The following is a 13483-nucleotide window of genomic DNA, read 5'->3' as shown; positions in this document are numbered from 1 at the left end:
ACATTTGCTGGTTGATTGGTTGCAAAACTGATTGATTTGGAATGTTTGGTTGCAAAACTTGTAGATTTTTAGGAAATATACTTTTAAATTATAATTTGTATTGTAAGTAGAACATGAGTGCGTATGTATTAAGGATTATTAGAACTTGTTAGATTCCTTGACTGCGAAGTAGAACTTGATTATTATTATTTGATTTACCATCTTGCCCGTTTTATGTAATATTATAGGCTTTAGCCACAAGCTTTACTCAATGCAAAGGAAATACATGAAATTATTGTCACTACTTTATATTGCTTTTCACATAAAACGGGCCATTCTCTAATTATAAAAAAATAAAATATTTGATTTACTGTATAGTTATTGGTTGTTATTTTTTGAGATTAGACATTTATCTCAATCATATTATATTATTCGATATATAATATATATTGAATAGAACATACAATGCGGTCTTAGATATAATATTAGTAAAGCCCATAAAAAATGTATCAAGTGATAATAAAATATAAAGATATTTTATTTTTGAATATAGATCAAATAATTTAATAACAGGTTCTACTTATATAAATTATGTAAATATGTAAATCACTAATTTATAATTTTGATGAGACCATATATTTGGTTAAAATTTTCTAAAAATATTATCTTATTATTTATCAATTCGTGATAAATTTAGCCGGCCTAATTTGGGACCGGTGAGTTTTATTAATTTATTGAGTATTACATAAAAGAGTATTAATTGATGGAGTTTGTTCTGTTCTGACTGTCAAAATGTTAGCACTTGTTCTGATCTTAAGTAGATGTTGACCAATTCTAATCATAAACTCTGAATTATATGAGTAGTAGTATGGAATAATGCCAAGTAAATTCTTTAAAGAGATGAGGATAACCAAATTGTTTAAAGAGATGAGTGTATCCAACTAACGAAAAATGTATTCAAAGAAACATAAAGACCGACCAAAAAACGGAAAGTATGAAGATAGAAATAGAAAAACGCAAAGTCGTTACGTAAACATCAAACCGAACTCATACTGCAGCAAAAAACAGTCACTGCGTATGAAGATAGCTGAAGCTGCATTAGCCACTCTTGGAACGCTTGGCTTCGTCTGATTCAATACCCTCAGACGCTTTTCTAACCCGACCACCAGCGGCATCCACTAACCCACTGGAGGAACCGGATACTTCACTTCCAGTCTTCAAGAAACCATCGGACGTAGCTGGAATAGCGTCTTCGACCAATGGTTCTATAGGATGTGGAGCTTCTGGTGGAAGTATCTTGGTGACGGTTATGGTCCGTGTCTTCCCTTTCAAGTTATGATCGGAGACTTTCACTATGAACCTGTGTGTCTGCCCGATTGTATCAAGCAAATCTTGCGGTACCGGCACGCAATGGTCAGCTTCCACGCTCTCATTAGACTAACATTCAAGAAAAATTTATGTGAGTTCAAATATTATGGGGCTATATATACACAGATTCTTAATTACCTCAAAGTATCTGGCAACTAATTCTGAAGCATGCTTTCCAGTCAACTCTTTGCCAGCATCACCAAGAATGACAAAAACTGCTTGCTCACTCTTATCATAAACAGATATCCTGGTTAGGTATCTGCAATGAGAGAAGATAATTTATTAGTGCAGGCAAAAAGTAGATGAAACTGTGTAGACATCACTTACTGAGCAACGCCCGTGACTTCACTCTTCATACACTTCTTATTGTTACAAATCAGGGAGGTAGGCCCTTTGAACGCCTTGCTGTTACACCCATCGCATGAAATATAATACCAAGCCGAACCCTGGATAACATCATCTATAGTTGCTGTGCATTCAAACCAAGCAACCTACCATAGTGGAAATTAGAAAAAACTATATCAATACAGAAGCATACGACAACTAATTTGGAAACAGAACAAATCTTGTACCTTAGCAGTTGGCAGCTTTATGTAGGAGAAGAGTTCCTCAAGAGTAGCTGTCTCAGGCTTAGTGACAACCTCTGCATTAATCTTGTTAGCAATTTCCGAGTTGGATCCCAACCTGAGAAAAATGGAAGCGCGAAAAGTATGGCAAGGTCAAATCGCATGAAATGGCAAACAGAGGTCGCTTGTAAAATATAAATACAAAAAATGCTCACCACCCGAGGTAATCCCTGCTAGGCTGAACATCAGTATCCATAAACACTCGAGATGATGCCATCGAAGTCAGAGCAAGGGTTCCTGATCAGACCACATGATTTGATTATTACCAACCAAATACTTAACGATGCCACAAAAGCATTAAAACAGAATTTCGTACTATAGATCTGGCTCACTTAACAATAAAAATGTCCAAATACATTTCAGTTCGAATCACCACACCTAAGCTATACATTACTAAGTAAATGTTACCTCCAAGATGCTTAGGGTTGACTGTGGTGACCAAAATAACGCTTGGAGTGCTTCCATAAGATTTGAATTTCTCACAGAAGTCCGATGCGGCTTTGTCCCATAGATAGAGCTTCATTACTGGCCCGCTGCATAACATTAAAACCATGTGTCAACCATAACTCACACAGAATCTAACTCTATTTGGACAGACTTACTCGTGTGTCTGAACATGAACACAAAGATGCCGCTTCTCTGCTATGCCGGCTTCGTCGAGAACAATATGATCAGTGATAGTCTGCCCATTCACCAGCTTCATGTGGCCAACATAGTCTAGGATAAAATATTTCATAGTAGTATATTCAGTAGATGTAAATATATAAAACCTAAAGATTTAAGTATAAACACTTGAGTAGTTAAACAGAGATTACCATAAAGATCAATTTTGTGGTCACAATTAGCCTGGAACTCCTCGTAGTTATGAAACCTGAACCTATCCTCAGGGATTGAAACCGGGGGGTTATCAACAACGGATAGCTCAGAATTCCAAGCGAAGGTGACGGTTGCGTTATGATCAGAAACACGATACTGAGTTTTGTTTCTGGAGCCGAAAAAATTCTTCAGTTTGTAAACACAACCCGATATCAGCTCATATGACCCAACCCGTCCCGATGGAACATAACCTTGAATAACAGCTCCCTATAGATGATTTCAAATTCACGATCAATAGAAATCTAACAATGTCGAGCAATTATAAATAAGGATCAAGAGTAGCAAAATAGTTGAAGACGAACCTCTTCATCGATAAGGAGCATTTCCTGTCCAATGAGAGTTTTCGTATTTGGATTTCGAGCCTCCCAGTAATGAATCAGACGGAACCTCAAGTCGACCTCTTGTGGGCCGAGTTTCACATCTCTGAAGAACATCATTTTATCGTCATGCGCGGAGGAGACGGCGGCAGAAGTGTTTGACTTCATCGGAATAGCAGACGAAACAGCAGACTTCCCGTTACGCTTCATCGCAGTGGCGGAGGAATCGACGGACTTCCCGTTTGGCTTAGTGGACGCGGAAGATGCGACGGTCTTTTTGTTGGTAGTGCGGAGGCTTGAGATCGGAGAGTGTCCTTTGGGTTCCATCGCGACGATTGTTTGAGAGAGAATTTTCAATTTTGATCGACACATAACTCAAGTGAAAAGATTTATAAATAGAGAGATAGAGAGGAAGATGAAAAGAATCCATTCAATGAAATCAATCAAGGTTTGATTAGAGCGTGAAGTAAAGAGAGTATGGGATGAAACGGATCCAGAGAGAAGAGTAAGAGAAGAGGAGGAAGTCGAAGAGAAGAACGGCAAGATCACCGAAGTCGGAAGAAGGAATGATTGAGAAAGAAAGACGAAGCCCTAATAATCGAAAAAATCTAAAACCAGAAGCCCAAAATCAATTATACCAAACACGAAGCCCAAACGAAATTATTAAGAGATGACATGTCTCTTTGCTGCACTATCATTGGTGGAATTTCCGATCCGACGTGGCACCCTTAAGGAGCCTGCATATCGCCCTTTTAATAGAGTAAGATGTCTCACGTACTAATCATATATGAGTTTTCTAAACCATAAGGCAATTAGGTCTGGTTAATGTAATTTAATGTAATTTATGGGCCAAGCCCAATAATTAGTTAACCAACAAAACGTGTATGGTTACATCATATGTAACACATAATTAACTTAATAATACCACAATAGATATAACAAGCTTATATCATTATTTCCGAACTCAAAGTATCGTTGATCTAGTTTGCTTAGGTGTGTGACCTTGTAGGATCATATAATATTAGTAATTGATTCTCAATCCATAGATTATAAGCGGTTTTTAGCAAAACATTACAACCACCTAATATTATACGACTGTCTAACCTTGATGTTACGACTTTAACGAGAGTAACTACAAATGATTTTAGGACATTCCCACAATCTCCCACTTTGTCACTATATCTCGTTCTCAGCATAAGGCAAGAACTGGTGTCATCCTTATTAAGCTAGATCACGTTTATCGAACTCGGATTTATATTGATAAAACAAACGACTGACATTCACCTCGTTTGAGCACGGCCATGCATTTCTCAATATCAAATCTTCGATAGGCCCAGAGATATTTATCTCCCGTTATATGGGAGAGACAAATCCCATCTTGTTCCATCCATGTTCCTTACAAACTTCATAGAACACTTAATCAATACCTTTATAATCACCAGTTACGGCTGACGTTTGACAAGGTCAAAGTGAACTAATCCATAAGTAAATAATCATGACGAACTCAGGTCTAAGGACTATACTCTATAGTCATAACGAGAAACTCTTATGACACTCATATAACAATCTTGTAGAGTTCAAATAGCGGGTCAGTCCGACCATGTGTTCTCTAACACATATCCATGTGCTTGACTTCAATACCACATATTGAATGACTCCATAAAACTTAGTCATCAATCACCTCACATACTAGTCATTCTCGGTTATTAATGTCCCAAGTTAACAACCTTGACTAGGGACCTCAATAATTTATAACATCTCTCACATATAGGGTTTCATGATCAAGTCACGTACTTGATGACCTATAAGAATGATATAAATCATTTTGGGACTTTTGTTTAATTATCCAATAATAAAATAAATCTGAAACAATTCCTTTAATTTTAAAACATAACCAAATGTATGTAAACCTGAACATCATATCATAAAAGAAAAATCTACCACTAGAATCAAGATCATATCTTAAGAAACTTTATGCCTATAGCACTAGTATGACTCTCATGCTTAGGTCGTGGGAGAGGTTTAGACAATGGATCAGCAACATTTGCTTCCGTTGAGACTCTGCTAATCTTCACATCTCCTCTATCAACGTTCTCACGATGAGATGATATCTCCTTTGAATGTGTTTGGATTTTTGGTGGGATCTAGGTTCCTTTGCCTGTGCGATGGCTCCATTGTTGTCACAATAAAGATCCACTGGGTTATAAATATTCGGAACCACACCTAGTTCATCAATGAACTTCCGAATCCAAACAGCTTCCTTTGCTGCTTCAGAAGCAGCGATGTATTCATCTTCAGTTGTTGAGTCTGCTAGGGTGCTTTGCTTGGAACTCTTCCAACTCACTGCTCCTCCATTAAGACAAAAGTTGAAACCAGATTGTGATCGGAAATCATCTTTGTCAGTCTGAAAGCTGGCATCAGTGTAACCACTCACAACAAGTTCATCACTTCCTCCATAGACCAAGAACTTATCCTTAGTATTTCTCAAATACTTGAGGATAGTCTTGAATGATGTCCAGTGACTTTCACCTGGATCAGATTGGTATCGACTAGTCATGCTCAAAGCACATGCAACATCTGGACGAGTACAGAGCATGGCATACATGATAGATCCTAGAGCAGAAGCATATGGGATTCTACTCATGCGCTCTCGGTCATCATGTGTCGACGGACACTGAGTCTTGCTGAGAGTTATGCCATGGGACATCGGCAAGAAGCCTTTCTTGGAATCATGCATCTTGAATCTATGCAAAACCTTATCGATATAAGTATCTTGACATAATCCAATAGTCTTATTTAATCTATCTCTGTAGATTCTTATTCCAAGAATATATGCAGCTTCTCCCATGTCTTTCATTGAGAAACAACCTCCAAGCCAAGTCTTTACAGAATTAAGCATAGAAACGTCATTTCTAATGAGAAGTATGTCATCTACATACAACACTAAGAAAACAACTGCGCTCCCACTAGTCTTCTTGTAAACGCAAGGTTCTTCTTCATTTCTAATGAAATCAAACTCTTTGATTGCCTCATTAAAACGAAAATTCCAGCTCCGAGATGCTTGCTTCAAACCATAAATGGAACGTTGAAGCTTGCATACTTTCCCAGCACTTCCAGGGATTGTGAAACCTTTAGATTGTGTCATGTACACATCCTCTTCGAGATTTCCATTAAGGAAAGCTATTTTCACATCCATTTGCTAAATCTCATAGTCATAATGAGCAGCAATTGCTAGGAGAATCCGAATGGACTTAAGCATTGCAACTGGTGAATAGGTTTCATCATAGTCAATACCATGAATTTGTTTGTAACCTTTAGCCACCAATCTAGCTTTGTATATCTGTATATTACCATCCATGTCAGTTTTCTTCTTGAAAATCCATTTACACTCAATAGTTTTAACACCATCAGGTAAATCAACCACAGTCCACACTTTGTTTACTGACATGGAATACATTTCGGATTCTGCGGCTTCTCGCTATTTATCGGAGTCTGGGCCCATCATAGCTTCCTCAAAGGATGTAGGTTCATCACTATCTATTATCAATAGATCATGATGATCCGTCACCCAAACCCCATATCTAACAGGTTCGTGATGTATCCTTTCGGACCTCAGGTTCCACAGGTGTAGATTCTACGACTCTTCGTAAATCTAACTGACCATCTTCCTGAGAGGATGAAACATTTTCCTGTGTTTCTCGAACTTCTTCGAGTTGTACTTTTCTCCCACTGTTCTTTTTAGAAAGAAACTGTCTCCCAAGAAAAACGCCACTAAGAGCAACAAACACTTTGTTCTCAGTGGAGTTGTAAAAGTAATAACCTTTGGTTTCTTTGGGATAACCAACGAAGGAGCATTTATCAGATTTTGGTCCAAGCTTATCTATAAACGTACGTTTGACATAAGCATCAGAACCCCAAATTTTTAGAAAAGACAGATTTGGAACCTTTCCAGTCCACATCTCATATGGTGTCTTTTCAACTGATTTTGATGGACATCTATTCAGCGTAAACGCAGACGTTTCTAGAGCGTATCCCAAAAAGGATGGTGGAAGATCTGCATGACTCATCATAGATCGAACCATATCTAATAAAGTTCGATTTCTCCTTTCGGACACACCATTCCATTGTGGTGTTCCTGGAGGAGTGAGTTGTGAAACAATTCCACATTCTCTCAGATGATCATTAAACGCTTGACTCAAATATTCTCCACCTCGATCAGATCGAAGAGCTTTTATTTTCTTGTCAAGCTGATTTTGTACTTCATTCTGAAATTCTTTGAACTTTTCAAAAGTAACAGACTTATGTTTCATTAGATAAACATAACCATATCTACTGAAGTCGTCAGTAAATGTAATGAAGCTTTTGAATGCGTTTCTCATTTATGTGGCCCAAATGACAATGCCAAAAAAAAGTCTGATTCGTGTCGTTAGACTTGAATCTCTTGGTACTGATATTATAGACAGGCACGCTTTGGTCTAGAATATAAAGTCCATTCTCTAATGGACCGCTACCATAAAAGATATCATTACAATCAAAGGAACAACACTTGTTTTTGATCGAAAACTGAAATCTTTCCAAATCCAAACAAGGAATGGAAATAATATTCCTACTTATAGCAGGTACATAGTAGCAATTCTTAAGTTCTAAAATCAAGCTTGAAGGTAAAGACAAGTGAAATGTTCCCACGGCTAATGCAGCAACTCTTGCTCCATTTTCCACTCGTAGGTCCAGTTGACCTTTCTCCAAAATTCTACTGTTGCTTAGGCCATTCATATTCGTACAAATATGAGCACCACAACCGGTATCCAATACCCATAAAGTAGAACCAGAAGTAGTAACATTTACTTATATAACATAAATACCCCTAGACGATGTTTCAAAAGTCATTTTCTTTTTCAGATCTTCCAAGTAGGGTTTGAACCCTTGTTTGAAAACAATTCTCGGGTTTTGATACCATTGGAGGAAATTTGATCCATTCAATTTGTCCTTCTTAAGGGCATATCGGAATGAAAATGGGTTGTGAGAAGTTAACATTGCTGGAATAGGAAAATAGCAAATACTAATATGATGTTCAGGAATTAGAGAAATCTCAACAATTAAGAAAACCCATATTATATTCAAAACATTTTCCTCAAATGAATATAATAATCCAAGATCCATATTTCACTAAAATCCGAGTGAGCTTTGGCTCATCGCCCGAATATAAAGCTATTTAGGTAAGCAACACTTTGCTAATTATATCCAATATAATTCTTGGTTGTCAGACGACATCTTATATCTTATCCAACCTATGTCTCTAAGCCCAAAACCGTTTTGATAGCCTAGTCAAGTAAACCAATCTTGTTTCACATGGTAACCGTTACCATCCACCTCATTCATGTAATTGCAGACATCTTGGTTTGGCAAGCCCATCTTACAACGAATCGAGCCTTGATAGTTGATAAGATTGGGTAGTCATCAAAAATACTTGAAATTAATTGAGGAACAAATTTTAATTCAATTTTAGTTTATATTTAAATTTTATATCTAATATAAAATATAAATATAACTAATGCATATCTTATATGTATTTTAATTGAACTATAAATAATTAAATTAATTTAATCTAATTAAAATTATTAATTAGATAATCTTAGTATTTAGTTCTAATCAAATTAGAATTATAACTAAAATTATCAAAACGTGTTAAACGATTTTACCGAATCTATATCAACTCTTTGATATACTATCTTAAATACACATATTAATTTAGACAAGCAATCGATTATTACTATATACATGTGCTAAATATAATTAATGCATTTTGCACATACGATACATGCAAGAAACCACTACGAGACAAAAGCATGTTAAAACTAATTGATTACAGTAATCACAATGTTCGTATAATCTTATTGTGAGCATAAGCACATTAGTTTTAAAGGCACTTCAACCAAAACGTGTGTCTCATATAGACGTTCGGATGTTCTAATTGTTTAACTTGACATGCCGGTTCTAGTTATCAATCAATATCATTATACTGTAAGATACTATAATCAAATTAGGGTTTCTATTAACAAGCTAACATATCAAGTTCAAACAAAAAAACAATTCCAGTATTAAACAACTAGGTTTTGATACCACTGTAAGAATTCGTACCGGTTTATAACAATTTATAAATCAACCTATGAATTTATTTTGCCTAGAATCTCATGCCAATAATAAAATTAATCTAGATCTACGGTTTCGAATATACCTGGATGTTTTGCAGCGGAAAGTAAATAAAACTAACCGAAGTTTTCTAGCACTCCAAATGATGTGCCTCTACTGGTATCCATACGCACACAAACTAGATCGAAACGGGATGCTAGTGCCGTCGAGATCAAATCTCAAAACAAACTATTTTGCTTTATCTCGTTGTCCCTTGAGTTATGCGGCTCGTACTTTTACCCTTATGTCTGACGTACTCATCATATATGAGTTTGCTAAACCCTAAGGCAATTAGGTCTAGTTAATGTAATTTATGGGCCAAGCCCAATAATTAATTAACCAACAAAACGTGTATGGTTACATCATATGTAACACATTATTAACTTAATAATACCACAATAGATATAACAAGGTTATATCATTATTTCCGAACTGAAAGTATCGTTGATCTAGTTTTCTTAGGTGTGTGACCCTGTAGGATCATATAATATTAGTAATTGATTCTCAATCCATAGATTATAAGTGGTTTCTAGCAAAACATTACAACCACTTAATATTATACGATTGTCTAACCTTGATGTTACGACTTTAACTAGAGTAAGTACAAATGATTTTAGGACATTTCCAACACTTAGGACAGTAGTGGTTAATGATGTAACCTTATACCGAACTCTTTTAACTTCTGCAAAGATTCTTGAGCCACATTCAAGTGTTTACCAACCAGGAAAGCTAAAACCACAAAAAGAAGCCAAAAGGCACATGTTTAAGAACTCACCATAAATCTCTGGCGTAGATGGTTCCCTTTACAACCGATTTTCCGGTTTGAAGTATTCTGTCGCAACAAAGGCATGACTTAAGAAAGTAAAGAAGGAAAGATGAATGACGAACAAACATAAATACAAATAAGCAGCCAAAGAAAGACCTAATTTCTTACACTGATGACTTCTAATCCTTTTCCATTTTGAAAATCTAGTTGGCTCGTTCATTGCCATAAGAAGCATTAATACCTGAATCAAGAAAGAAAGAAAATGTATCACCATTCGTGTTAAAGAGATGAAACAGAGAGAGAACCAAGACATGAGACAAAACTTCAAAACCTTTCTCATAACAAAGAGATACAATTGATTTTTTTCCAACTTCACGGTGAATTAGACATCTTTACATCGCAAATCAACCCAGCAAATGCAACCTTTCCTATAATCATACTTTTAAATTGTTATGATTTATTCGTAAAGACCTAAGTGGATTTTCTAACGAAACCCTAGAAGATTAAAATGGTGTGATTTTGAATTGGAAATAACCTTGAAATCAGAATCTGATATCACCAAACTTAATCCAAGTTCCACATGGTTTATCCTCAAATCCAATTTGACACCAAGTTTCCTGTGAACTCACAGTTTCTATCTAAGAGCAGCATCACCTCATCTTTGATTCGAACGTCGAAGAACGCTTCCATCGTGAAGGCTTCTTTCATCGTGAAGGCTTCTTTCGTGGAGATACAGAAAATAATATGGGTTAGGGCTGGCGAACGATGAGAATTAGGTAGCTAATGCATTAAATGACCGTGTTTTAATTTCAATGGCATTAGATTGTAATTATTGAGGAAAACTCAGGGTTAAATCTTATTTGTATTCCTGTTTTAATAGTTTAGATATGATGCATGGTTTGGTTCACAAAAACAAAAGGTTGAGATAATTAATTAACCCAAAAAGAAACTACGGGTTAGTGAGTTTAATTAAAAGAAAAAAGTAAACCAAACCGGTTCTAAAAGTCCTGGCCGTTACAGAATAAGTATTTAATGCGTATATAAATTTATTAATATGTAAAAACAAAAAGTGTCCATCATTGTGAATCGATTTTAGAAGTATGTGGAAATCTAAGCAGAAGTTTAACACGGTAAGTTACAGCTTCTTCCTCAGCACCAACTTCAGCGAACATGGCAATTCCACGAGCAAAGGCAAAAGCTCCTGTCCCTCCTACAACCTTCATAACCTCTTCCAATTTATGTGCCATGTCTCTGCTTCTAATACTAACACTCCCCGTGTACTCAGGACTCTCCAACGTCAAATATATAACGTTAAAATTCGAATTAGCAAAGTCTTCATGCGGGATTATAAATCCCTCAGCTTTCCCCACGATCCGAGAATTGTTATCGGGTCCCTCCGTAAGAGTACGCCGGAAAATCAATGCTCCTCCTCCTCCGCCTCCTCTGCGGTGGGTCTCCGCCATGCGTTGACTTGACCTGCGAGAGATATAGGAGGAGGACGGGATTTGGGTTTGTTGAACATAGAGAGAGAAGGAGAATAGTGATTCTGGTGGGTCGTAATCAGGAACGGGAGAGAATAAAGCAAGTAGAAGGACGACGATAACAGAAGTAGAGACGGCGATGAGGAAAATGATTCTAGTTAGCATGATGGAGAAGAAGAGATACAAGAGGAGTTTCTACCTGTTTTTTCTTAACAAACGTCAAAGGGTTTTAAAGTTAGATTAGTGATTTAGGTGTAACCACTACTTTCACAACATAACTACACCATTACTAGTTAAGAAAAAGCTACACCATCAATTTCTTGTTTTTGTCTTGAAGCTGCTATAGAGATTCAATCTTTCGTTTTTGTTTTTTGTTTTTTTGTTTTTTGTTTTCTGCTTTTGTTCTTTTTTCATGAAAGAGTATTTTCCAAAACCATATGTTTTTTCTTCAATTTATTTATTTATTTATTTTTTTTACATCGGACGGCTGATCTATTACTCAAGCTTGAGGTGGTCTGGGAAAACAGACTGGAATAAAACAACCAATGTAATACAGGTTCCTATGAAAGGATCTCGGTATATTAGCTAATGAATCAGACGATACATTTTCAGTTCGAGGAATAAAAACAATATGAGAACTCTGGGAATATGCTCTTCAGCTTCTGCAGCTCATCTAGTTCAGTGGAGAAGTTGGGCCATGCTCCTGGGTCTTGAATCATTGAGATGAGATCCTTACAATCGGTGCCAAAAGCCTGACACGTCGATAGTTGAAGCATGCACTCCATCACCCATAAAAGGGTCTCAAGCTCAAAATGAAGTGGTGAGATTCTTCGGCGTTGGTTTCTTGCTCCCAATAGTTGAGTTGCTCCTCCTGAGGTTTTCCATGTCCACCCATAACTACTAAAGAATGTGTCATGTGTCCATGAACCATCTATTAGACTTCTCTCTGAATTTGTTATGTGCTCCGGGGGTTATTCTAACTGTTTGTTCCTCTTATTTGCTGTTTTGCATTCTAATTCAGTATGTCGGACAGTTTTCAAGGGGTTTCTGTCTATTCCTCTGAAAAGTTTATCATTCTTTGCTTTCCAAATATACCACATAATCCAGGGATATGAGTTTTTATCCAACTCAGATCTTCTATGTCATTTTTTCTCCAAAAAAAAATAGTCAATGTTTTTTCTTCAATTTATTTTGAGTTCTGTTTCAGTTCTTAATATATACTCCCTCTGTATTGTTATATACGAGGTTTTGGAACTTTTATTTTGTGTCAAAATATATGACTTTTTCCAAAATTCTATGCATTTGGACCTCATTTACCCTTGCATTTGACTTATTAATGATTTACGATCGAAAGTAAATTACATATTACAACAATTACAGAATGATAGACTAGACATTGGAATAACTTTCTTAAATTGTGTGAAATCATTCAAAAGTCAAAACGTCAAGTAAAAAAAATACGGAGAGTTTATGTGTTGGTTACATGTCTGCTCGTTTTCTGATACTAATTATAACATTCAAGTAAAAGAAAATATTTTACAGTACTACACATAAACTGTAAAATATTTTCCAAAGGGTTTTAAAGTCCAGTTATAATTAGTATCAGAAAACGAGCAGACATGTAACCAACACATAAACTGTAAAACCATTTTGGGTTTCGGGAGTTCCAACCATAAATTATTTATAGTCAGTGAAATCAATTTTGACTTTTGGATGATAAATAAGAACTAACAAACAGAAACAGAGCAAGAAGAATAACCACATAATCAACTCTAAACCCTAAACTCTAAACTCTAAACCCTAAATCCTAAACCCCATCCCTTAACTCTAAATCCTAATGTCTAGATTAATTAATCCTAGGTGTATAAGTGTATATTTACT

At 36.1% G+C, this 13483-nt stretch overlaps 3 protein-coding genes across 3 annotated transcripts; all 3 read right to left on the bottom strand.

Annotated features, from left to right (window-relative positions):
* Positions 1 to 745: 745 nt before the first annotated feature.
* On the bottom strand, positions 746 to 3960 carry LOC106395992. Its single transcript, XM_048748249.1, has 9 exons — positions 3152 to 3960; positions 2789 to 3056; positions 2576 to 2690; positions 2382 to 2506; positions 2129 to 2210; positions 1920 to 2031; positions 1675 to 1838; positions 1486 to 1606; positions 746 to 1416 (listed from the first exon to the last, which is right to left on the bottom strand). Exons 1-9 carry the CDS (start codon positions 3536 to 3538, stop codon positions 1078 to 1080), a joined length of 1713 nt encoding a protein of 570 aa, XP_048604206.1. The 5' UTR covers positions 3539 to 3960; the 3' UTR covers positions 746 to 1077.
* Positions 3961 to 4720: 760 nt separating this feature from the next.
* Positions 4721 to 5810, bottom strand: LOC125581447 (secreted RxLR effector protein 161-like). The gene has a single exon (XM_048746901.1). It carries the CDS (start codon positions 5808 to 5810, stop codon positions 5238 to 5240), a length of 573 nt encoding a protein of 190 aa, XP_048602858.1. The 3' UTR covers positions 4721 to 5237.
* Positions 5811 to 10612: 4802 nt separating this feature from the next.
* LOC106449751 (dirigent protein 2) lies at positions 10613 to 12965 on the bottom strand. The gene has a single exon (XM_013891456.3). The coding sequence runs from the start codon at positions 11765 to 11767 to the stop codon at positions 11198 to 11200; it is 570 nt and encodes a 189-aa protein (XP_013746910.1). The 5' UTR covers positions 11768 to 12965; the 3' UTR covers positions 10613 to 11197.
* Positions 12966 to 13483: the final 518 nt, after the last annotated feature.

This window comes from Brassica napus, chromosome C2 (genome assembly GCF_020379485.1).
Source record: "Brassica napus cultivar Da-Ae chromosome C2, Da-Ae, whole genome shotgun sequence".
NCBI classification, from domain to species: Eukaryota; Viridiplantae; Streptophyta; class Magnoliopsida; order Brassicales; family Brassicaceae; genus Brassica; species Brassica napus.
The sequence above is the reverse complement of the archived record's forward strand: the minus strand, read 5'-3'. Positions and strand labels throughout refer to the sequence as shown.

Coding starts and splice junctions, on each gene's coding strand:
- LOC106395992 (XM_048748249.1), bottom strand. CDS start 3,538: ATGTGTCGATCAAAATTGAAAATTCTCTCTCAAACAATCGTCGCGATG. Junction 2,507..2,575: donor GTTCATGTTCAGACACACGA/GTAAGTCTGTCC, acceptor AATGTTATGCAG/CGGGCCAGTAATGAAGCTCT. Junction 1,839..1,919: donor TAAAGCTGCCAACTGCTAAG/GTACAAGATTTG, acceptor CCACTATGGTAG/GTTGCTTGGTTTGAATGCAC.
- LOC125581447 (XM_048746901.1), bottom strand. CDS start 5,810: ATGAGTAGAATCCCATATGCTTCTGCTCTAGGATCTATCATGTATGCC.
- LOC106449751 (XM_013891456.3), bottom strand. CDS start 11,767: ATGCTAACTAGAATCATTTTCCTCATCGCCGTCTCTACTTCTGTTATC.